This window comes from Pteropus vampyrus, unplaced genomic scaffold, assembly GCF_000151845.1.
Source record: "Pteropus vampyrus isolate Shadow unplaced genomic scaffold, Pvam_2.0 Scaffold11, whole genome shotgun sequence".
Lineage (NCBI taxonomy): Eukaryota > Metazoa > Chordata > Mammalia > Chiroptera > Pteropodidae > Pteropus > Pteropus vampyrus.
Genome location: NW_011888792.1, coordinates 532,614 through 557,706, shown reverse-complemented (window position 1 = coordinate 557,706; position 25,093 = coordinate 532,614). Strand labels below are relative to the sequence as shown.

Below are 25,093 nucleotides of genomic sequence, written 5' to 3'. Positions count from 1 at the left end.
CTTTCAAAAATATGTCAGTCAAACCATGTGTTAAAATTATTATGCATCTAATTTAGTGGCATATAAATTCACCTGTTTTATTTTGCTATACTCAAATTGTTTGGCATTATTTCTATAGCTCACAGCAGCACAAATGATGACAACTGTCTCTCTCACTTTCCAGCCCCTTAATTTTTTATCTATCCAAGACCAACAGAATGTCTCCAGCTGCTTGAAAACTGGAAGCATTTTCTGGCTCTTCCTTTCCCTCACCACACTCCCATCAATTTTCATCAAATGACCCTGCCTTTCCTACCACCATCTGTGAAGTGTCTTTGAATTTGGCTGCCTTTCAGTCGTTTTCCGTTCAAACACTAAATATTTATTTGTTCCTGAAGATGTTTAGAAATATGGGCTTTTGTTATCTCTTAATTCTGTTCTTTCACACACTGCCAGACATACCACTCCTGAAACAGTTCATAGGACCCCTGTATTTTTCTTTCTTCAAATTGACTTCTTCATCCTTTATTAAGTAAGAATCAAGGTTGTCTACTTGGTAGATAATACGTGGAAGTGCCTAGACTGGACAAGGGGATGTCACTGACTAACAGAGAGGCTATTTCGGAAAATAGTGTGTAATGCTCACAGCTAACCAGGGTGCTCAAAGCTGGGACAAATGAAGCTAGTTAGGAAAAATTGAGATCTGGTTGGAGACATAAAAGGTTTTCCTTGCTGGGTGAGTTGTCTTAGATATGATTCAAAGATCTATGTATCTTTAGGAAAAAACTGACCCATACAAACAAACAAACAAACAAACAAACAAACAAACAAACAAACAAGGGCTACAGGTATTTCTGCCATTTAACATTAGGGTTTATTCTGATCAAATAGCCTAAGTTCAAAGCAAAATGGAGCTACTCAGGCATTCCTGCTGGTGACTTGCTGCTCCCGTCTGGAGCAGTTGGGAACTGAAGCTTTTGATCCCTTCTTGTCTGGTTCTGTCTCATTATGAGTCAGCATTGGCATGGTTTGCTTACCAGAAGGTGCTTTGCTATAGTGTAAAGAAGTGTCAGGGCATAAATTGCCAGAGGTTTGTTTAGGGAGTTTGCATTGACTCTGAGTAATGCAAGGATCTTTATTCCCTGGCTGGAGGATGAACTCAGTTCTGTGAACCATCTATCTAGGTCTTGCTTTCCTTTTCCCAAGAATTCAAGCTAAAACCATCCTTCTTGGCAGCCTCGGACTAGCTGGAAGTCCTTCCTGATTTGTCATCCTGCCTTAGGAATCTTATCCTTAAAAAGGAGGGTTTGGATTCTTGATCTCTAAGGTCCCTCTGGCTGATTCCATAAAAATATTTATCAGTGAGAAATGTCTATTTAACATAAAGAAACCCTTAGGTATTAAAAGGTCCTTCCTTTTTAATGAATAAGATTTCTGGAAATAAAACGAATGCACTTGGTGGAGGGGCTAAATTTCCAAAAAAGTTTCAAAATATGAAGTATGCCACTAGGAGGCAGTGTTGACATACAGTTTCATTCAAGCACATCTTCAATACATTTTTTTGAGAAGGTAGTATTTTTTAAAAGATAAACTGAGGTATAGAGATTTCATATAGGACTTAGCAAATTATAGAACAAAAATAAGAATCTAAAACAACTAAGATACTCTCATTGCTTTTCTTTTTTTAATAGCTGAAGAAATTACAATTTCAAAACAGCTAAATCAATCCAAGAATGTTTAGAAAGCAGCATGAACTCTTTCCTAATACATGAAGAGTAGCCATGTTTATTCTAATGATCTTGCATCATCAGGCTTGAGCTCTCATAGGAGAGTAGATATGATTAAGTAAAAAATATCACAGCTCTCAACCTAAGAAACCTGGGTAAAGTTTGGAGAATCTCTCTTTCTTTATTATGTTTTAAGCTATCAAAGTAACATAAGTTCATTGCTCCTCAGCCTTACGGACTGGAGGCATGTAGTTCTGAGTAGGATGGAGAGGACCTAGATAACAACCCTTTCTTGCCCCCTCCCTATTACTCAATATGCTTCTTAGTGGTCAAAATGGGTCAGCAAAGAGAGCAACTCTGGAATTCTGAGAGCAGGACTCTGGGCTTTGAATACTTATTGATTAGGTCCCATGTGACTGATCTTCTAAAAACAAACTTACAGAAATAGGAAAGTTCCCAGAGCTAACATGTCCCATAGCAGTGTTTTTCAAACTACAGTGGGCCAATATAATGGGTCATATAATTAGTTTGAAGGATCTCAACCAGTATGTTATGTTTTATTAATGAAATAGGATGGAAAGGAATGGAATAGAAGATGCCAGAATGGATCACACATTTTGTTTCAATGGTTGAATGATATGTGTTTTACTGGTCATTATATAAATTGTGTTTCTTGCTAAGGGTTGTGTTCAAAGGAGCTTGGAAGGCACTTCTCTATAGCACTTTATCTGTCCCTATCTGGTTGCTGAGCCATTTATGACAGCTCACATCTAATCCTCTTTACTAGTCTGCAAACTTCTTGAAGTAGGATTAATGTCTGAATCACTTTTCTTTAGCCACAGTGATTTCATTAATACCTTATACACGGTGGGTGCTTAATAAACCTGCTTAAGATTTACTTCTTTACTTATTTTGCTTCTAAGGAAACTTCTAAAATATACTTTTAAAATTGTCAGATGCTATTTGTAATATTTTTTGTTCAGCTCATACCAATTTTATGTGTAGGCTGGCGTTAATATGAGCATGGCTTTTTAACCATTTTTTCCTTATTTCTAAGAACTGTGACTCAAACAGAGGAATTTTCAAAACTGGGTTCCACTGAGGCTACTATACAGATTTGAATTTCTGTTTTTCAAAGAGCTCCTTCAGCTGCTGCTCAGTTGTGGCTTCTTTCTGCTGCATCAGCTCAGTTGTTCCTTTGGTCACTCCCCAGGCATCGGGCTTTGAGATTGAAGGGTTGTATGGCCTGCCTGAGGCTACCCGAAGATTCTCCCAGTATTCCTTCCTGGCCCTGAGTGAACAAAATACATGTTAGATTCCTCCCAGAGTGTCGGTCTCCATGTCACTGAACTCCACGGTCATCTTAGCACATCTTAGCACATTTAGTAATCTGGACTAAAACTAAATCCTCCTGCCACTGCCCCAGAATCAGTAGGTCTAAAATTACCTCGAATTCCTTCTTTTTAGCATATGCAAAGGGATTAAAAGCTAAGAATTAGAATAGGGACATTTTCTATCCAGTTTATCCTACCTCCCCATCCTCACTTTTTGGCATTCTGCCTCACAAACCAGCTGAGCACAATTTGAACCAAATCCAGTATTACTTCTGTACTTCTCATTCTATGGATCCTGCCTCCTTCTCCTTACTATCTCCATCGTCTCTGTCTAGTTCAGGCTTCATCATGTCTGGTATCATTTTAAAAAAGGCTTCCTCAGAGGTTTCCCCGTCTCAAGGCTATTAAAACTTGCTAACTTGCAAATCTTCCCTTGTCCTAGACCACTTGCAACACTCCAGTCTCCTCACTGCAATTGGGATGAGGTCATACCCAACTCACGAGCATGAATGAAAGGCTGCCTCTTCTTCCTGACATGTGTCTTCTATCAAATTCTGTCTCTGATATTCTCAATACACCATTCTCTTTGCATCTCTTACTGCTTTCCTGTAAGCTGTTTCTTGTAGGCCATTTCCTTGTCTGGCAATGTAGTTCACACTTCAAAATTTAGCTTGGGCATCCGCTTTCTCAGAAATCCTTCATTCACCTCCCTCTGCCTTGTGCCCCCATAAGCCATTAGCTCAGACCATACAACATCTGTGCATATCTTTGTCCTTGAACTCTTTATGTCAGTTTGAACTCACATGTTTATTTCTCTGCCTAACTAGACTGTTAACTTCTTGGAGACAGGGTTGTCCCTTGTCCATACTGCTTACCTTACCTCAGTGTCCACAACAGTGTCTGAGCTGTGCTCAGTAATGTTAGTTGAACAGAGCAGAACTACTCCCTCTGCTTGGAGGACTCAACTCTCCACCCCTTTCCCTATCTTGTGGAAGCCTACTTAGCCCTTCAAAGCCCAGCCAACAAATCCTTACTACTAAAACATCTTTCTATTAGGCAGAGATAGTCCTTCTTTTCATTGTTATTTATTGTTTTTTATCTATGCTTCTATGATTAAAGCAGTTACCACACTATAATACCTTGGCTTTCTTATCTATTTTCCCCAGCATACCGTGAGATTCTTTAAGCTAGGGGCTACAGCTTTTCATTTCTCTATTCCTAGTGCCCTTCATACTGCCGGATGTAAAATCTGTTTATTGTTCATCTGCCCCACTAGAATGTAAGCTCTGAGGGCAAAGACCTTTTCTATCTTACTCACCGTTGTATTCCCAGCTCCAAGAATTATGCTTGGCACAGAACAGGCACTTGATTACCATTTGTTATACTTAAGTTATACTTAAATCTTAACAATCAATTGATTCAATGTTAGTGTCCCCCACATGGATGGTTTCCTAGAGCATGAAATCACATTTCATTGCAACTTATATTATTTACATTCTATATTCTTAAACATTCCCTAGAAATCACTTTATAAAGATGTTTAATAAATATTTCTGTGAGAGAATTTAAGATGACTGACTCCATCATCACATAGCAAATTAGCTATACTCTTTGTAATGACCTCCCTTGGACATATAATCTGCGTGAGCTTGGTTTGGTAAATATAGTTTAAAGGTTCTTACCTTGCTCTAATCCATGGTTTGGTGTGCATGTCCAAACCACTTCCCCAGGGGCCATGTTTTTCTGAAGCCGGCGGCAAAATTCCCCTTTCTGGGGCCAGTTCCTCTGCAATCGCCCTGATGTGGTAGGGCTCAAATCCACAGCACCCACCGATGTACCTGACCCCCAGGTTGTAGGCTTCTCTGGCATATTTTTGAATATCCCATCTGGTTGCAACTCTGGGCTCCAGTCCTACAATAAACAGCATTATGCCCAAATTCTTTTTTTAAACAAAATGTTCAAAATGAACAGCTGTAATAAATATATAGTCTTCAATAAATGAGATAAATACATTGTCAATATTTAATTCTTAACTTTTAAAAACTATTAGCTACTTTGTGTCTATATATCCAGTTTTAAATGCTGTGGTAGCCAGCCTTCAAAATGGTTCCCAATGAACCCTGCCTTCTGATGTTCTCACCTTGTGCAGTCCATCCCCCTCCCATGTTATATCAGGTTGGTCTGTGAGAGCAATAGAATATGGCAGAAAATGGTCTCTGGCTTCCGAGGCTACATCGTAAAAGGCATCATGGTTTCTCCCTTGTTCTCTTTTGTACACTTACCCTGGGGAAAGCCAGCTGCCATGGTGTGAGAACATTCAAGCACCACAGTGGAAAGGCCCATAAGCTGAGGAACTGAGGCCTCCAGTCAACAGACAACAAGAAACTGACACCAACTCCCAACAGCCAACTAAAAGAGCTTGGAGATAAATCTCCCAGTCCCCATCAGGCCTTCAGATGACTATAGCCCTGGCCAATGATTGGACTGTAACCTCTTAAACCCTGAGCAAAAACCACCCAGCTAAGCTGCTCCTGAATTCATGACCCACAGAAACTATAAGCCAATAAATGCTAAGTTTTACGGTAATTTGTTATACAGCAATAAGTAACACAAATGCTTTGCTATTTCTCTTTTGTTCTTTTAGAGTGAATATTATAATATCTTACTTCTCTGAGGGTGCCTATAGTATATAGGATATGTACGATATAAGGACCTAGGAACGGAATAGGAGGCTGCTCATGCTCTGGCCCTGCTGACATCTCTGGGCTTGATTTTCAAAGTAGACTTACCCTCACTTCCAAAACGCACTGAAAGACTTCATCCCTCTGCCGAGATTGCAAGTATTCCCTTACTTCATCTGCTTAGTTTCTTCCTTCAAATTTGTCATACAGTAATCTAATGATGGTATCTTCTCTCCACCCTCAAACCCTGGAATATCTGAGCAACCATCAAAATAGGAGAAAAGGATCCTGGAGATAACCTGGGCTAACCTTCTTATTTTCTGATGAGAAAAATTAAGGTCTAGAGGAATTAAGGAATTTTGCTAAGGTTATGCAACTCAGCAACAGAGCTCGAACCAAAACCCAAACCTTCTCTGATCTCACCATGATCTCACCAATCTAAAAGTATGACTAATTGGTTGTCTCTGTAGGTATTGATTCAACTTTTACATATAAGTTCAGAGGTCTTTTCTGCTTGTTGGTCCCATCTTTTCCTTCTTCTGCTGTCTAATATCAAAGGACTTGTGGCCTTAGGGAGGGAAGTGAGAGGCTAGAGATGAGAAGATATGCAGCCATTTTTTTACTAGGATAAAGCTCTATGGCTATAGATTTATTTGGAATTTCTCAAACATAGAAACATTGAGAGGGTGTATAGAATGCTTGTCTTACCAAAGGGAAATTCTGGCAGATCGATAAATCCCTGTTTGTTGCAGTCAGGAGTGTGGTAGGCCAAGGGCTGAGTCATCAGGTGGGCTTTCAACCGGGCAGCCTGCAGGCCTTCTTTCATGAGCTTCACTGTTTGTAAACTAATTGTGGGGTCAAAATGGCAGTTCACGCCAATGATGGAAGCTCCTGAAAGTGGAAAGAACATTTTAGCTTTGGGGATTCACCACATACAGGGAGGCCCAGCTCTCCTCTAAATCACAGGGAGCTTTTATTTAGAATGGTGAATTTAGAAGTACAGCATTTGAGCCTTGCTCCCTGCAAACTTATCTTACCTTTAGGCAAGAATGATTACAAACAGGCAGCAAGTGCTTTCTGTGAGAAGTGCTTTGAAGAGTCTGGTATAATTGAAGTGTCATTTATACACACTTGGCTGTCCATCTTTTTTTTTTTTTTAATCATTATAAGAATTTTTTTTTAACTTCAAATTTTAATAGTCAATTTTTTCATCTTGAACATTATATTGCAAGCATAATAATTTTTCAGCACTCCCAGCTTCTCGATTGTACCCGTGGTTACTGTACCACTCATTTGAAGAATAAATCAATGTTCCCTTTCCTCAGGCCAATTTAATAATATCACTAATCCAGATTTCATGAGCAGCAGAGCTGCTGCCTGCCGCAAGCTGTGGTATTTGGTACTTTGTGGTAGGCGTCTCCTTACTGGGCTGGGTCTACAGTTTGCTCTTCATTTTTTGTTCCAATCAGGCCTCCCTCCCAGTCATTCCTCTGAATCAATTTTTGTCAGGGACACTGATGACCTCAATCTTACCAAATCCAGTAGTCGCATCTCTGATCTCCTTTTACTAGATGTCTCAGCAGCTTTCAGTCTAGAGGACCACTCCCTTCTTCATCAACACTCCCTTTCTCTTGGCTTGTGAGAACTTCCCACACTCCCTGAGTGTTGCTCCTATTTCCCTGGCTTCTATTTTTGGATGTTATGCACCGACCCCTCCTCAAGTCTGAACCTTTCAATTCTGCATCATTCCAGGATCCTACTGAGCCATCTTCTGCTCTTCACCCACACTTCCTTTTTAGTCCCAGGGCTTCCAATACCTCTAGCTCCAGAACTCTCCTAAATTTCTCTCTCTAATCCTGACCTCGCCATTGGATTCCAGACTTGTATATCCAACAGCTTACTTAACATCTCACTTGGATTTTGATTTCTCCATTTTTTTCCTTTCCTTTATTTTTTTTTTTGGGGGGGGGGATATTCTGCTGCCAGAGTTTTTCTTTCCTTGCTTGATGTTATTACACTCATGAATTAATTATACACTGGTGAGTTATTGGATGTCTATTAGGTATAAGGTTCCTTGTGAGGGGTTCTAGAAAAATGTAAATATAGGACATAGTCGTTGACACCAAGGATTTTATATTTTAATACAAAGCTTCCCAAGGTTGCTATATGAAAATAAGGTTCTCTGATCAATTAAGTTAGATAGTAGCTATTTACTATGTCTATGGGACGGATAAAAGGCTCTGAGAAGTTCTGCAGTAAATAGACCTGCTTAATTTGGTTTAATATAGCATTTTCTAAATGTATTTGACTACAGAATCCTATTAACATTCTCATAGATTGGCAAATGTCAGTTGAGGATATTCCAAATGAGGAGTATAAATGGAAGGTGTTATAGTTGCTGAGAAGAGGTGATCATTTGGTGTAGAGATGATTATATAAGGGTATATGGAGGTAGAATTTGATCTAACATTGGAAGATAGACTAGATTTATTAGATGGAATTTATTAAGGACCTATTATGTGCTAGGCACAGAGTACTCAATGCTGAGCCAAACAGAGTCTCTGCTGTCTTAGATCTTACAATCTAGTGAAAGAGTCAGACATTAAAGAGATAAATGAGATAAGGGTTAAGTGCTACAAATGATGTAAAAAAGGTATTATGATTTTAAACACTGTGGCCACCTACTCTGAACAGAATGGTGGGGGAAGGATGAATTGCAGGCCAAGAATCCTTGCCAATTAACAACGAGGATTGTGAAGGCCTCCTCTGATCTTTTTGAGACAAGTTAACTTGCTTCTCTCCCTATTTTTATATTACCGAAAATTAAGATAATACAATTTCATTCCTAAATATAAATAATTGTTATTGTTAATGAAAAGTGGGAAGTGACTTTCCTGAAATATTAGGATTTAGATAAAAATCAGAAACAAAAAAATAGCCAATCAAAATCTCTCTATTCCATGGAATGAGTCGGACTCTTTCACTGACACTGAGCTATTTCTTGGGTTTAAATTGAGGCAGATTGGAAAACAATCTGTCTTTTTCCTAATTTAAATGAAATTCAATATTAGGAATGGAAATTATATAAAAAGATAAATTAAGTGGTCAGTATTTCATATCAAAAGATTTTTTGATTTATTATACCAATTACAAAATGCAAAGCATACCCATAATTTATGAGAATGGAAAAACTTTGGCAAAGAGGGCAACTGACTTAAAAGTTATTAAAGTTTAAAGACTTCGACTTGAGATAAATTAAAGATTTTTTCAAACACAGTTTTTCCTAATGCTGCTTTTGGTTTACCAAAATTCTTCTTATTCCTAATTGTTAAACCTTCAGCATAAGTCTAGTTGCTCAAAGGCTGGTATGTATGTTTATCTTTTTTTTAAACAAAACAGAACAAAACAAAACATTTTTCTCTTTAGGACTCAATAATAATATTATCAATATTTCTAAAAAAGTTCAGAAATGGTTTTCCTGTTAATAAAGGTAGTATATAGTGATTCATAAACAGATCTGAATTTGTATGTCATTTTAAAAGACTCACTAATAGCAAACCTATCAAAATCCATCATCACCTGCTTTAACCAGGCGCACTGCACACTCGCCAGGGGTCACGCCATGCAAATCTCCTTCTGGGCCAATGCACATGGTCGCTGCCACTGGTTTTCCAGATGCCTTCAAGGCTTCAACCGCCCACACAGCCTCTTCAACGTGTTCAAAATACTGAAATAAGATAAGGTTAAGATACTTTTAATCTCATTTCCCCCAAACAATTTGAAAACTTATTTTATTGCTTAATAATTTAATAATTACCAGGCGACTGACCTTAAAACTCTGAATTTGAAATATTTTGAATATTAAGAATTTGACACTGAGACCCACTAGCATTTTAAAAATGGAATAGAATGGCGATATCTTATTGTGGATTGCCATCAAAAGGTTTGAAGAACACTATTAGATTAACTGAATCAAATTTAGTAGAAGCTCTAAATTGAAAAAAGATTTCAAAACTAAATATTACTATTACTAGTCATGATTGGTACCTAATAGCACATGGTCCTCATGAAAACCAAAGGCAGAGAAAAAATGTACTAAGTGTACTTAGTGTCCCATCTTTGATTATATCTTTGTTTACCTCTGCAATCAAGAAGTCCACATTCTTCCTTATAAAGACCTCTAACTGTTGCTGAAATACTTTTTTAACTTCAGTTTCACTCTTGCAGCTGAGGTATGAAGGTGTCTGACTCACGCCTCCTGCCACGAAAGCGTCTCCCTCATCAGCCACTTGCCGGGCGATATCACAAGCAGCTTCATTGACTTTCTGCCCCTAAACGGTGAGTATATAATACATCTGCATTTTCATGTGAAATTGAAACAAAATTATTATTCAAATGTCCACATCTCAGTTATATGTCACAATAGTGATTTGATTCCAGAAGGTGACAGTGATGGAATACTTCAGTGCTTTACCAGGTCGAGCAATTTGCAGTAATAACAACACCAATAATTGTAATGAAAAAATAAATCTAATGATGGTATCTAGGATATTACATTATACCAAAGGTCTATGAGAGGGTAGAAGTCTTTACATAAAAGATCTGGTCTCTTCCAATGTCTAAGCTGCACTTAGAAGAATACCTATCAAATAGCAGTGATACTGATGATAATTTGCCTTTGTGATTAATAAGAATAAAATTCAATTAAAATGACTACAGAATTTATGACTTTTTGTCTCTCTGTATTTTCTTAATTAACAGGTAAATGTATCACAAGTAAGGTTTTTTTTTCATTATTTAGATATTAAAAATGGACACTTCAAAAACCCCAGTGTTGTAAGTCATGCAGACTCATGGAATTTTGAAACTCCTTTTTTGTTTTAGAAATGAAGAAATTGCCACCTTAATGAGAAAGGTAAAAAGCTTGCCCAACATCACACAGTAGATTGTAGCTAAGCGAGGAAGATTCCAGGTTCACTGACTCTTTCTGCCTATAACCTTTCCCCTACACCGTGCCACATTAAAAACCTGTGAGGATCTAAGAATTTGTAAGGTTACCCACTCAGCAACTAGTTAGGAAACTGAGAGAATCACAGTTTCATTAAATCACAGTTTCATTAATCATTAAATATCTCTTCTCTGATATGTTTCATGAAATACCTTTCTGTCAATTTTGAGGTCTCCAGATAAAATCTAAGAGTGTTATTCACATATATCTCATTTCTGTATTTTGAAAACAAAACAAAACTCTGAAGAGGCTCAACATTTTTCTCTGTGAGAACTTTGGTGATGACATGTATATCCACTATACCCTTCTGAGAGTGCCATGCATGGTTTTACTCACGGATATTTTCTCTGCAACATAGTTTCCCCTGTTCTCCAGCTTGTCTTCACTCCCATAAAAGGTGAAGGTCTGCATGACATTTGATCCAGCTCTTAGGAACTCTCGGTGAAGCTGGCGAACTGGGAGATTGAATGAAGAAAGGCATTAATTGCTATCAGTTTATTAACTGATGATGTTTTCAAAAGGCACATACCCACACATCTCTGGTAGCAGAGTAGAATAAGAATTGGAGCAAGGTTCCAAAACATGTCCATGGATGAATGCCAGATGGCAAAGCTTTCCCTGGTTAGAAGAAATATGATAGGAGTTTTTTTTTTATATATATAACCAAATGTATTCAACTTAAAGAATTACCTATTCTTTGCTCTAAAATAGTGGTCCTAAATCCTGGTTGCCCATTAGATAACTTGCAAGCTTTTAAAAACTTATAGAATCTAGGGTCAATCTCACAGATATTCTAATTTAATTGGTTTGGAGCAGGGCACAGATTGTGTTTTTTTTAAGGGTTCCTCAACTTATTCTTATTTTTAGCCTTGTTGAGAACCTCCATACTAAGACAGTGAAATAATGCTCATTTTATAAAGTAATAGTGAGACTTATCTGGTTTTTGTTTTGTCAGGGGAATTAACTGGGCAAAGTAAGAAATCAGCAATCTAATATCAGCCCCTGAAATTTACTTTGAAATTTCAGAGACCTATGAAATCTAAAGGTCTGGAAACAACTATACTAGAGGCTAGGAAGTTACCAGGACACTGGAGTTCTGAGCCCTCGGGGGCTAAGACTGGCTATGAGTCTGGCATCTTTGCATCCTAGGTGCCTGGTAGACTGCAAAGAACATAGAAAGCTCAATGGTTTTGGTTTTTTTGTTTTCATTTTTGTTTTTACAGTGAAAAAAATTTATATTCAGAATTAGCCAGCTAGACTCAGTTTAGATGATCCCGATTTTGTTGGCAACATCCAAAGCATCATAGTCAGGAGCCTGTTGAACACATGCCTTCTTATCTATATCCAGCCATTATCTGATCAGGACCTTGACCTTGGCCACGTCAATGTCATAGAGCTTCTTCACAGTCTGTCTGACCTAGTGCTTGTTGGCCTTGACATCCACAATGAACATGAGCGTATTGTTGTCTTCTATGTTCTTCATGGCTGACTTGGTAGTCAGGGGAGACTTGATGATGGCATAATGGCCAGGCTTGTTTCTCCAGGTGTGCTCCTCTGAGGGTGTTTGGGCTGCTTTCAGAGCCACAGTGTCTTGGGCCCTTGAAAGGTGGATGACGTGCGTTATCTTCTTCTCTTCTTCTTTCTCCTTCTCCTTCTCCTTGTCCTTGTCCTTGTCTTTCTCCTTGTCCTTCTCTTTTATTTTATTTTTTTGTGTGCGTGTGTGGCTGTAGACGCCTTTGAACGCTGCTTTCTTTGCCTTCAAAGCTTTTGTTTGGCTTCGGCTTTGGGAGGGGTATGGGCTTTGTTCTTCACTTTCGATGCCATCTTCATGGAAAACGCTCAGTTTTTGTTTTCAAATGGACAAATAAGTGAGTCAAAAAAACTCCTCTGAATTTCAGGAAATGGGTTTCTAAGCTTGAAGCCAAATCTTTGTTTTTAAAATCATGGACACTTTAATTCTCAGTGGGAATTTAAAAGGATACCTAAATTAGGGGGCTTTGAACTTGTTTTAATTAGCAACAGAACCAATGAAAAACACCTGATGTGGGTATTCATGTATCAATCAGATGAGCTGCTACAGTTGGAGCAGGGGTTGCAGGGCCTATAGAGTAGGTTTCTGTACACTAGAATGACACAGTTTCTAAACAGGAAGTTCACCCAGGTTGTCTTTAGGTAGATTTCCAGAGACTCTGTGGAAAAACCTTGGACTGGTAGGCAAATTGTTTGTGTACATATGCATTTTATAGTGCAGAGGGTCTATATCCTTTTATCAGATTTTTTCAGAGGGTGGTGACCCACCTCCTTGTTCTTATTGATTTGATTATCCTACCATGCTTCTTAAAACTGAGGTGCTTCTCAAAATGTGACCCAACTTGGACTTACCTCGGAGGGCAATTATTATAAATTCATATTCCCCAAACCCTTCCAGACCCAGCAAACCCAAATTCCTTGCTGAATTCAATGCTGATTCCAGTGGGTGCAAGAACCACCACTTTTGCCATAAACATCAGTAGAATAATTAATCTGATAATTTCTGGATATCCTTTCAATTTCTACTTTTTGTTTTCTCTCATCATAAGACTCCTGAGTCTTCATCCTCTAACCAGTAATAGGGTGTGACTGCTCCCTATGACAAGGACACAGCCTGTACTAATTAATTACATTCCTGTATGGTTTTAAACCCTTCATTATACTAGTTTTATTTTAGCACCATAGAACCTAAATGTTACCCAGTCTCTTGACTAAGTTGCTGAGTGGGTATCCTTACAAATTTTTATATCCTTGCAGGGATTTTTTAATGCGACATGATATAGGGGAAAGGTCATAGGCAGGAGTCAGTGAAACTGGAATCTTCCCGAGTCAGCTACAATCAATTATGTGATTTGGGGCAAACTATTTACCTACCCCATCAAGGTGGCAATTTCTTCATCTCTAAAATGAAAAAGGAGTTTCAAAATTCCATGAGTCTGTGTGACCTATAGCATTGGGGTTTTTTGAAGACAAGTGTCCATTTAATGTCTAAATAATAAGAAAAGACCTTACTTGTGATACATTTACCTGTTAATTGAGAAAGATAAAAATTCAGAAAAAATACAGAAAGACAAAAATTCATGAATTCTGTAGTCATTTTAATTGAATTTTATTCTTATTAATCTTAAAGGCAAATTATCATCGCCCTCACTGCTATTTGCTAGTTTGTCTTCAAAGTGTTTCATAGAGTGTGTTTAGTTTTTGGGGGGATGAAAAATGTTTACAATATTCATGCTCTGGATGAGAGTGGTGGTCAGTTTTCATGCTATCTTACGTAAATGAATTTGTGTATCCGCAGGTGGTTTTCTAACTTAGGCTAGGTGGTAGCTAGAATTGAGATGGACCCTGAAAAGTTTCCTGGCAAGCTAGATTGCACCTGAAACATTTTTGTTAGAACTGGGCTTGACTTTTTATAGCTGGAAATGACGAGAAAGGGGAGGTTATGCTATAGAGCCACAATCATTTTTCTAAGCCATTTTGGGACCAAATGTGTCTTGGAATCCAGAATTTTGAGGAATTTTAGAAAGTTAATGTAATACATAGGTATTGTATATTATGCAACACTCATCAAGGCCTGAAGCAATGCTCCCCCCCCCATCAAATACATTAATACTTTATTTTTTTGCATCAAAATATGTGACTACCCTCACTAAATGGTATACAATTATAAATACCCTCACATTAATTCAGGTCACATTTTATCCCTAAATGATTTTGCTGCAAATATATTATCCCACTGACAAAATTCTGCAAAATTTTATTTGACCTTTTAGAGTTCGCTGTGGAATTCCAGACTTTCATTTCTCAAGTTAAATTTACAATGGTACTATCTAACTGTGCTCTGTACATATATAACTGGGAGATATTATATATATACATATAATCTCCCTCAGGTTGCATCCCACTTCCCCTCCTGGCCATAAAAGATTTGTAGTCAAAAAAGAAAGTGAGAATAAGGTGTGTGGGTATGTGTGCAGGCTATGTAGATAATTAAATTTAAACAGGGTACGGCGAGTATACAATGAATTTAACCAGTTGGCACATATACAATGGAGGCTATCTGCAAGACAGTGATTGATACTGTAAATTGTAACTTAAATGGGTAAGGAGGGAAGGGTGACACATGTAGAAGAATGGATAATAAACACTAAAAGGGATGAAAGACTGAGAATTTTTGATGAGGTTGAGGAATGGCAGTATTAGAGAGAGTGAACAGAAAAGATAGGAGGGTGGTGGTCAGAGACTGAAGTACTGGTAATTGAGATTTCAGAGGTGGACAGCTATTGGTGATGGCAAGGCCTAGGAATGGGCTGCTCAGATGAGGGCAGAGGGAGAGTTCAATTGGAGATGAGGAAGAGATCAAGGCACTAATGGGAAGAGTGCTGGAATCTGAAGTCACCTAGGGAAGTAGGAGAGGGAGGGGCAGAGAGGAAGGCAGTGAGCCAGGTACTAGACTCATCTAGAGTGAGGGGCAGAGACTAAAAGGTAAACATAAGTGACAGCAATAAGGAGGGGCATTATGCTTATCGACATGTGAATCCATACTTACATACCCAACACAGTGCCCAGCAGGCAATAATAAATATTTGGAAAATGTGGCATGAATGCATCTGTTTGATGGTATGCTTCTAGGTTTGGGTCAACATAGTGGTCTTTTATGAGAACTTCAAACAGAGCAATGCACCAACCTGCTTCTGGGTGTTCCACAGCAGCCTCTGGGGTCCAGGGGCCTGCCTTCACATAGCCCCTCTTCTCCAGTGCAAAGACAAACCCTCCATCTCCAATCACAACCTCTCCAGAGTTTAAACGTTCTAGGATGCCCTAAAATTTCAGATGAGGGGGAAGAAAAAAAGCTACTTGAGTTTTTAAGACAATATTCTATTTGCCATACTTTTACTATCATATTCTTGAGATGTATGGGTTCTTTAGAATTATCAGAAAGTACATGTATATTTATAAATTCACGTTACTGTCCTATAAGGCAAACAACCAGCATGCTCATGTACTGAAAGTTTGTGTATACACATGTGTGTTGGGGAGGGGTAGAGGGGAGGTGTGGTCTTTTAGAACACATTAAAGAGCTTTGAAGAATATTGTAGGAGGATGTTATGTTTGAAGAGATATCTGCAGAAGAATTAAATGAAAGTTTTTCTTGTAAAGCCTCAAACAAATACTTAAGTACACATTCTTAAAATGGTGAAGACTAGTCTTTCTTCTTTATCTATAAACTAAAATGAGGTTAAAATTGTTAAAGAAGTTGTAGCGGCATATAATGCTATTAAGTCATTTTGAAGACTGAAAAGTCAGAAGACACTTGGTAAAGACGAAAGAAGAAGATAACTACCACAGAGATGGCCAAATCCCATAAAGACTTGTATCTTTGTTAGAATTCAGTCTCCACAACAGCAGCTATGCTGTGCTGTCCAGGAGGTTATAAGCATGCATGTTTGCATTCTACAAGTGCAAGATGACAAGAATAGGGAAGATGCAACTAAATAAGGTATTCGTAAATGATTTCCAGCCCAGTCTCCGTACTGATTCTATTTATAGTACTATACAGTAATTACCCTGGTGTTAATGTTCAACAGATAAATTTGAATTTAATGTTTTTACAGGGGTTTATGAATTAGAAAGTAATTTTCTAGTTTAACCATTTAAAAAAATTTTAAAGAATAATAGGATTTAAAAATTCAATTTAGGTTACTCTAAAATTTTAAAGAATAATAGGATTTACATTCAATTTAGGTTACTCTCTCTGATTTTACAAATGTATAATTAAGGCCCAGAATCTCTGAGTAATGTATACAAAGTCTCCCAGGTGGGAAGTATAAGGCCTCCTGACTGTTTTATCCTTAAATGGTGTCTAGATTTGATTTTAAATAGGGGTGGGAGTGCGGGGAGTGCGTGGTCTTTAAAAGACCACTAAAGGAAAAACTTGGAACTACTTAGCTATTGTGTTCTATTTATTACCATAATGGTTGGTAAAACAAATGCTGATATAACAAAGGTTACATAAATCTGAGAGAACCATTCATAGGATTTTGCATCTAAATCCTTACTACCTTCTTAGAGTCTCCCTTATTTTAATTCTCTTCCCCTGCACTGCCCCTTCCTATGCCATTTGGTCAGGTAGTACTCGGAGGGAAGACACAACTGACATTTTTACTTTAAAGCAGTAAAATATGTTCCTGATATCCCTTCCAGATAGAGAATTTTTCAAGCATAGAAGTCCATGAGATAACAAACAACTACAAAAATACAGAATTGAGCATATGTAATTTTGAAATCCAAATATCTATCATGATTTCAATGTGTCTAAATGCCACATCTTAAAACCACAACTTTGATCATTATGACCTAATTAACAAGATATATATGCATATAGCTAGGCAGTGGAGTTATATAAAAAATATGAACAAGAATCAAATAAATGAAATATGACTTGCTACTTTCATTTGACAGAAACAACTCATGGCATGTTGTTCAAGTCAGTTAGCAACTCTCATTCAACATGTGTATGTTTTTATACTCTAGTACCACAAACATTTAAATACACAGCATAGAAGAATCTGGTGTTTACTGGTGGAGTGGCTAGTGATAATTCCATTACTATACTGTTCGTAAATTTGTTGAGCTATTACATCTGAAAAAACAATCGCTTAAATTTTAGTGCATTGTTTAACTACCCAGAATGCAGACTTTTCTGTTCCTAAGCTAAATAGCTTTTTTGAAAAAGTGGAATGTGCTATGAAAAAAATGCTCGAGATATTATTTTGTGAAAAAGTATTACAGAACAGTATGTGTAATATCAGACCATTTTTTGTATAAAAGTACATATTTGCCTAGACAACAAACTAGCAGCATATACACCAAAATACAGCAGATGGTGTTCATAGTGCTTTTCCAAGTCGTTAACAATGAACATGTGTTAGCTTTGTAACATATATTTTAATTTTAAACTCAAAAGTATAGACATATTATTGTCCATGTTTTAACACTGACATATGCATGGAAACAAGGTTACCAAAGAAACATTTTTTTTTCTATTTTATGTCCTTCTGTTGCTTATATGTTCCTTTAAAGATAATCCTTTAAAATATTTCATTTTCTGAGTTTGAGTTTGGGGAGAGGGTTAGAATCCATGGTATGTAAATGGGGCCACCCAATTAAAAAAAAATTTCTATAGGAATTATACTTTCCAGTCTACTTCGACTATTTATTTAGTAGATTTATGGATTGTGAAAAATTCTCAACCTCATTGAACTAGTGATACCTATAATCGTTTGCCATCTCAACAGCTTCCTCAGGCCATTGACATACATCTATTAATGCTTCATAGCATTTTAAAATTTTAACCGAATTAACTTTTTTCTTTGTGTGGGGATCTTTTTTGATTTGGGGGCCATATCCTTAGAAACCTGGCATAGGATTGGCTGGCAATGACAATGAAAGGTAGACCTGCCCTCGCGGGTCTTATAGCCAGGAGGTACAGTTGGCCTGCCCCCGCCCCCCCATCTCCCTAGCATTCTCTGGGGGCCTCTGTCCCTCAGGCCACAGGCTAGGCACCGTGAAACCCAAGGGTCATGCATATTCCCTCCTCCATGGTCATCCTTCTCTTCCTGCCCACCCAGCCATATCCTGCGGTCAGTCTGTCCATCCCTAAACTAGAGTCTGGACTGGAACACTTATCCCAACAAGGGAAGTTGCTTCTTGTTATCAGGTGCTGGAGCTGCTGTTTTAAAAATCTTATTAACAGCCCTTTCTCAATATCTTGAGGCCTCTGTGCCCAGTTTCGAGGCCCACACAGTGCATTTTGTTGTGATCGCTGAAACCAAACTGCAAGAGAAAACATACCATCGCCCAACCAAGCTGTCGCGGGTCTTTTGCGCAAGTAGAACCCTGCAGAGAGGGTCCGGGAGACCGAGCGGGGGCTGGGACGCGCGGGTGGGAAACCGTCGGAGGCCGCACCAGGGCACAGAGCGATGCACAGGGCGGTGCGGATACAGACACTCAGGAGTCGGGGGGCCGCGGGGAGAAGGGCAGGGTATACTACAAGGCGCTCCTCTGTCTCACCGCCTTGCGGGGAGGAGACGCTCCTGTGAGCCTAGGAGACACCTATGGGGGAGTGCTCTGGTGTTGCAGTGCAGGACCCAGAAGATGTTGGGAGTCTCGGAGCTCTGAGGGTGCCCTCGAGTTGGGGAGTTCACATAGACCTCATAGATTCCTGCCCATGTTCTGAACATGGGCAGGAATGGGGGCCTCAGAGGTGCCTTGGGGTCCTGCAGGAGAACTTCTGGGAGCACCTTCTGGTCACAGCCAGGCTCCAAGAACCTTTCTGTACTCCTCGAGGCTGGGGTGCCGGGCCAGCAGGTCCAGACCCAGAGCCTTGGCCGGGACGGAGAGCGCCCACATGTTCCCCGAACACTCACCTTCTTGGCCTTTTTGCCCCCAACGGGTGCCATCTTCACGGTGTCCAAACGGGTACTCGGCACGGATACGGGGGTGGAGCACCGAGGCGAGCGTTTCCCACTGAGAAGCCCGGAGCTGTCCCTCGGCGGCGGCCAAGCCCTTTATAGTCCTTGCTCAACCTCCGCACTGTCCCCCGCAGGCCCTGGGCGGGGAATACGCCCACCAGCCTTTTTTTTGAGGCTGCGGCTCGTTGGGAACTTATCCTACAGAGAAGACGATCGAAATTGTCCTCCCAAATGGGTGAAAACATCGATAAGTAAAATAAAAACAAAAATTAATGAGGTCGACACTCGCTCAGGTTTCAAACCTATCTGCTCATTCATAGTTTCTCTTTGCCCCTCAATAGTCCCTGGCCCTGATTTACCTCTCTTGCCTGGGATCAAGCACCGTTACCTATTTAAGTTGCCCGTAAAGGCATTCATGCCCAAATATTTGTCAAAGGCCAGGGTACAAGATTATTGGATGAGAAGGCAATGCCCTGGAAATCAGCCTAAAGTGTCATCTATGTGAAATACATCCAGCAGTTATATAATATAACACAAATAATGGCATTTACAGAAACATCCGATACTAACCCTGAATTAGACATGTTCAAAATGACCTTCTCCCTTTATACCAAACATGCCTTGCAGTTTCTAATAATACAGTGGTTTCTCATAAGAATATCTTGGTAATATTTAACCAGAGCAGACTTTACAGCATAATGAAAACATACTTTAGAGACTTCCAAATTTGCTGGCAAAGCTGTATATAAAAACATATAGGCATTACAAAAACTGAAAGAAAATAGAAATGGTAACAGCAGTTATCTGCTGATGGTGGAATTAGGGCTTGCTTTTATTTTATTATGGTTTGCTGTATTTTCCAAAGCACCATAATAATGAGAACATATTGATTTTTAATAATAAAAACATTACTTTTAAAAATATACAATATGACAGTAAATAGCCTAGAGAACAACTAAAAAGCCTGAAACAGAGTTCAGAATCTTTTACCCAGCACACAGGGAAGCACATAGGGAAATTTTGTACGTGAAATAATAGCCTCCATTTCAACATATGCAAAGAAGAAAATTGCTGTAGCAAATGATGAATTAATACAAATTTAATGTTTAAAATGATTTGTATTTGAACTATAACTGAGAAAGTAGAAAAATCCTTTTGCCTCAGATAACTGTCAAGTTTAAAATGAAAAAAACAATAGAAGGATGATGGATGCATATATGTAATTCAAATAATCTAATATTTCACCTGCCCAGCAAGAATGAAGAATAACGGTAATGTCATTCTTTACAGTTCCTAGGTTGTTGACCATCAAAGCATCGGTGTACCTGAGTAGGTAATAGTTCAATTAGTGTGTTAACTACTTATAGCAGTAACCTTGTGAGTATTGGTGAGACAAACAGGTTCAGAGTGAGCCCAGCTATGGCTGCAGGGAGCAGCTGCAATGGTGGGTAGCAGGTGCTAGGGGCAATAGCAGGGCTCTGACAGTAAAAGCTGAAAGTAGGCATTGTCAATTTCACAGTTCGTCCAAACTCAGCAAAACTTACAAGAGATTTTAAACTAGCAGCATGTAATTTAAAAATAAATCATGTGTGTTTAGTAGATAATATAGACACACATGACGAATTAAAAAAAGATTTTCCCCAGCTACTGTTCCCAGTACAAGTCCTCCCTAGAGATAACCACCATTACCTGTTAATCATTCTTCCAGAGTAGCTCTATGCATATCTAACTATACATGTATAGATAAGGATTTGTATTTAAATGTAGGGAATTTTAGTTATTTAAACACTTATCCACTTCCACATTTTCCAAAAACAACTTATAGGCAGCTGTTGAAACAGTTTTGTTTTTCCTCAGCTTCTCAGTTTAGCTTGCCTCCCCATCCCCAGCCCAATAAGGGCCATTAAAAAATTCACCTACTTTTCCCATAATAAATAATAATATCTATAGTTCATTGAGTTCATTCACTGAGGTCACAGTTCATTTACTATATGTCAGGCACTACATTAGGCCTTTTACATATACATTATTATTTACTCCTCACAACATTGTGAGGTAGGCACCCCCTCTTTGTACTCAAGAACCATGAACTCGAGATGTTAGAAGAGTTGTCAGTGTGAGCTCCAAAGTTTCTTCGCCCCATTCCCAAAGGGCTAAGTCTGCTTAGATATCACCTGGGGACTGACTTCTGTCATAACTGTTCTTGGGAGGCTGCCCATGTTTTTTGTTCTCCGCTAGAGCAATGAGATGAGGAAGGTCAGAACACCGAAGTCTTTGGCCTCCTAACTAAGAGATGTTTGGGAGTAGAGATAAACCTTGAATAGAAAGAGAAGGGTTAGAGCTGGAGATCAACTCCCTCAGTTTTATAACCTCAAAAGAGAGGTCTTTCACTAGTGCTTTGCTCTACTTGTAACCCAATTTATTCATTCAACAAACATTTAAGTACCATTCATACAATGTTTCAAACACTTGCTTGTTGCTGGAAGTAAAGGATAGCTCCTCTTTTTTTTCCAAGGACAAGGTGTACACTATCTCATATACAAGTTAAAATGTCCCCCTTTTCAATATGTAGATGGGAAAACATCAGGACTTTTCATTTTCCATTAGATTGAGATCATCTTTAAAAATGAAAATGGCTTTTCACAGATCTCTTGACATTGAAAATGCTTCATTTAGCCTTTAAATCATTGAAAATGGTTTATATTTTAACACCATATAAAAGTGTTTGCAAACAGATAACAGGGAAATGGGGCTAACCTCCATGCTTCCTTTGGCAAGGCCAGTGTTTTTAAAAAATTGAATATGTATTACTTTAGGTGGAGCCTTCCAGTTTGCCAGTCTACCCCACACCCTGTTGTCCTACACTCTCTTGGTTCACATATTTGCCTTAACTTGAAGGCATTTGAGTTTTCAAATTCTGCTGTAAATAGAATGTGAACTTGGGGTTATCTGATACATGTGAAGTGTCCTTTGGTCTGAGTTCTGCCAGATAGACCCTAAGTTGAAGGTTTCACTTTCCTTATATTTTCCTCTTGCCACTAACCCCAGTTATTTTTTTGCTGCCGCTGCCCAGGGGTGATGCGGTGGGCTTTTCATCTAAAATCCTTTTCCCTGGGTACACAGCCTTTTCTCACTTTATCTTTTCGGGTAGTGCTTCATTCCCTCTGTTTGTTGCAATGGCCGCATTCAACATTTATCCCAACACACCAGGAATTTTAAACCCTCACACAATGACTCCCCTTTTAAGAGCCTTGTTTTCTTCACATATAAAATCCAAGTTGAAGCTAGTTGATATTTCAGATTTTTTTTTCAATTGGCTTCACATAAAGTTGGCCTAGGATACACCAGAGCCTTTATAAAATAAATAGTCTTTTCTCAGGGTTCTTTCTATGCCTTCCCCTTTTGGTCAAGTACTTCCTTAGGCTGGCTTGGAGGGTGCTTCTGGCTCCTGTTTGTGCCTCCATCTTTTGCCCATTCCTGATTCCTGAAGAAACAGGAGAGTTTTTTGTTTTTGTTGGACAGTTTAGGACTTCCTTCCACTACGGGTAAAAATGCTTCTCTCAGAACTGGCAGATTTGCCAGCCTGTATAGAATCACCTGAATTCCACAGGACAGTCTGCTAGCCAATGTTTCTGTGAATTCCGGACACCTCCAGTTTCTCAAACTATCCTCCCAGCATGGCAATTTCATCCCAATTTCTCTTTCTATCTCTGAAATATTCTTTCTTATCTTCCACCTTTCTTTTAATATTTTCTAACAGGGTAATTAGCCTGCCTTCTGCAATCATGTGTCCTTTTGCTTCTGTTCTTAAAAAAACAAACACCGTGACTCGAACCAGAGACCTTCCTCCCTGGGCAACATGAGCTTCAGCACCTGCTGTAGCTTCTCCATCAGCTACTGGACCCTGGGCTCCGTGCAGATGCCCAACCACCGGGTCCAGCTGGCCAGCAGCGCGGCCAACGTGTATGCAGGTACAGGGGGCTCGGGCTCCCGGATCTCTGTATCCCACTTCACCAGCGTCCGCGGTGGCTGGAGGTCTGGGGATCTGGCTGTGGGGATGGCCAGGGGCCTAGCGGGCATAGGGGGCATCCAGACTGAGAAGGAAACTATGCAATGCCTGAATGACCACCTGGCCTACCTGGAGAGGGTGAGAAGCCTGGAGACTGATAATCGGAGACTGGAGAGTAAAATCTGGGAACAACCGAAGAAGAAGGGACCCAGGTCAGAGACTGGAGACATTACTTTAAGACCATTGAGGACCTGAGGGCTCCGATCTTTGCAAGTTCTGTGGACAATGCCCGCATCACTCTACAGATTGACAATGCCCACCTTACTGCTGATGGCTTCAGAGTCAAGTACGAGACAGAGCTGGCCATGCACCAGTCTGTGGAGAGTGACATCAATGGGCTCAAAAAAGTCATTAATGACACCAATCTCACTCAACTGCAGCATGAAGAAGAACTATGAAGAGGAAGTAAATGGTCTACAAAACCAGATTGCCAGCTCTGGGTTGACCGTGGAATTGGATGCTTCCAAATCTCAGGACCTCAGCAAGATCATGGCGGACATCTGGGCCTAGTATGACAAGCTGGCTCGGAAGAATAGAGAAGACCTAGACCAGTACTGGTCCCAACAGACTGAGGAGAGCACTACAGTAGTCACCTTGCAGCCGCTGAGATAGGAGCTACTGAGATGACACTCAGAGCTGAGACATGCAGTCCAGTCCTTGGAGATCTATCTGAATTCAGTGAAAAATCTGAAGGCCAGCTTGGAAAACAGCCTGACAGAGGTGAAGGCACGCTATACCATGTAGATGGAACAGCTCAACGGGATCCTGCCGCACCTGGAGTCAGAGCTGGCCCAGACCTGGGTAGAGGGGCAGCGCCAGACTCAGGAGGACAAGGCCCTTCTGAACATCAAGGTCAAGCTGGAGGCTGAGATTGCTACCTACTGCCACCTGTTGGAAGAGGGGGAGGACTTCGATCTTGGTGATGCCCTGGACAGTAACTCCATGCAATCCATACAAAAGACCACCACCCGCAAGATTGTGGATGGCAAAGTTGTGTCTGAGGTCAATGATACCAAAATTCTGAGGCGTTAAGGCAGCAGAAGTGGGACACCCCTTTGGAGGGTCAGGAAGCCAATAAAAAGTTCAGAGATCATTGAACATCAAACAAACAAACAAACAAACAAACAAACAAACAAACAAACAGAAAACTCTAACTTTATGAGCACTTACTATATAGAGTTAGCTATACTATGTGCTTCATAGGCATTATGTAATTTTCACTGTATGCTTAGGAAGTAGGGACTTTACCATCCCTGTTTTACGGATGACAGCACTGGGCCACACAGATTAAATGAGAACTTTTTCAAGATAATGTCAATCATGGAGCTGGGAGGAAGACTTTAGCCCAGGCAGAATGACGCCAGAGTTCATGCTCTTTAGAACTACTCTGTACTTTCTTTTCAGTGAACTATTTTTCTTTAAAAACCTTTCCAAACTCTTTATCAACTCATCCAACATGGCCTCTCCCACTCACTTGGCCCAATACAGAGGTCTACTTAAGATTTATTGCCAGTACACAGCCCTCAGATGACTTGGAACACATTCTAAATAGCAAAATCACCTACCAACTTCTGAATCTCAAGAATATAGGAACATATATATTTTTCAAGTTAATATATGCATATAATAAGAATCCCACGGAGTAAAAGAGGGGATATATAAAAAATAAGATTCTCTCTAACTTCCACTTCCTCAACTTTTTTGGTATCTAAACCTACTCAGCTTAAAGAATTTCTGAAAGAAGTTGGTACTTTCAGAAACCAGCTTCTTGTGATACTATTATACATCTAC

General features: G+C 39.4%; 1 protein-coding gene and 1 pseudogene across 1 annotated transcript; one reads left to right on the top strand and one right to left on the bottom strand.

Annotated features, from left to right (window-relative positions):
* Positions 1–2,813: 2,813 nt before the first annotated feature.
* On the bottom strand, positions 2,814–19,221 carry BHMT (betaine--homocysteine S-methyltransferase). Its single transcript, XM_011378882.1, has 8 exons — positions 19,189–19,221; positions 15,448–15,580; positions 11,066–11,184; positions 9,861–10,052; positions 9,301–9,448; positions 6,430–6,612; positions 4,723–4,951; positions 2,814–2,997 (listed from the first exon to the last, which is right to left on the bottom strand). Exons 1-8 carry the CDS (start codon positions 19,219–19,221, stop codon positions 2,814–2,816), a joined length of 1,221 nt encoding a protein of 406 aa, XP_011377184.1.
* A 3,871-nt stretch (positions 19,222–23,092) lies between these two features.
* On the top strand, positions 23,093–24,407 carry LOC105303581 (annotated as a pseudogene).
* Positions 24,408–25,093: the final 686 nt, after the last annotated feature.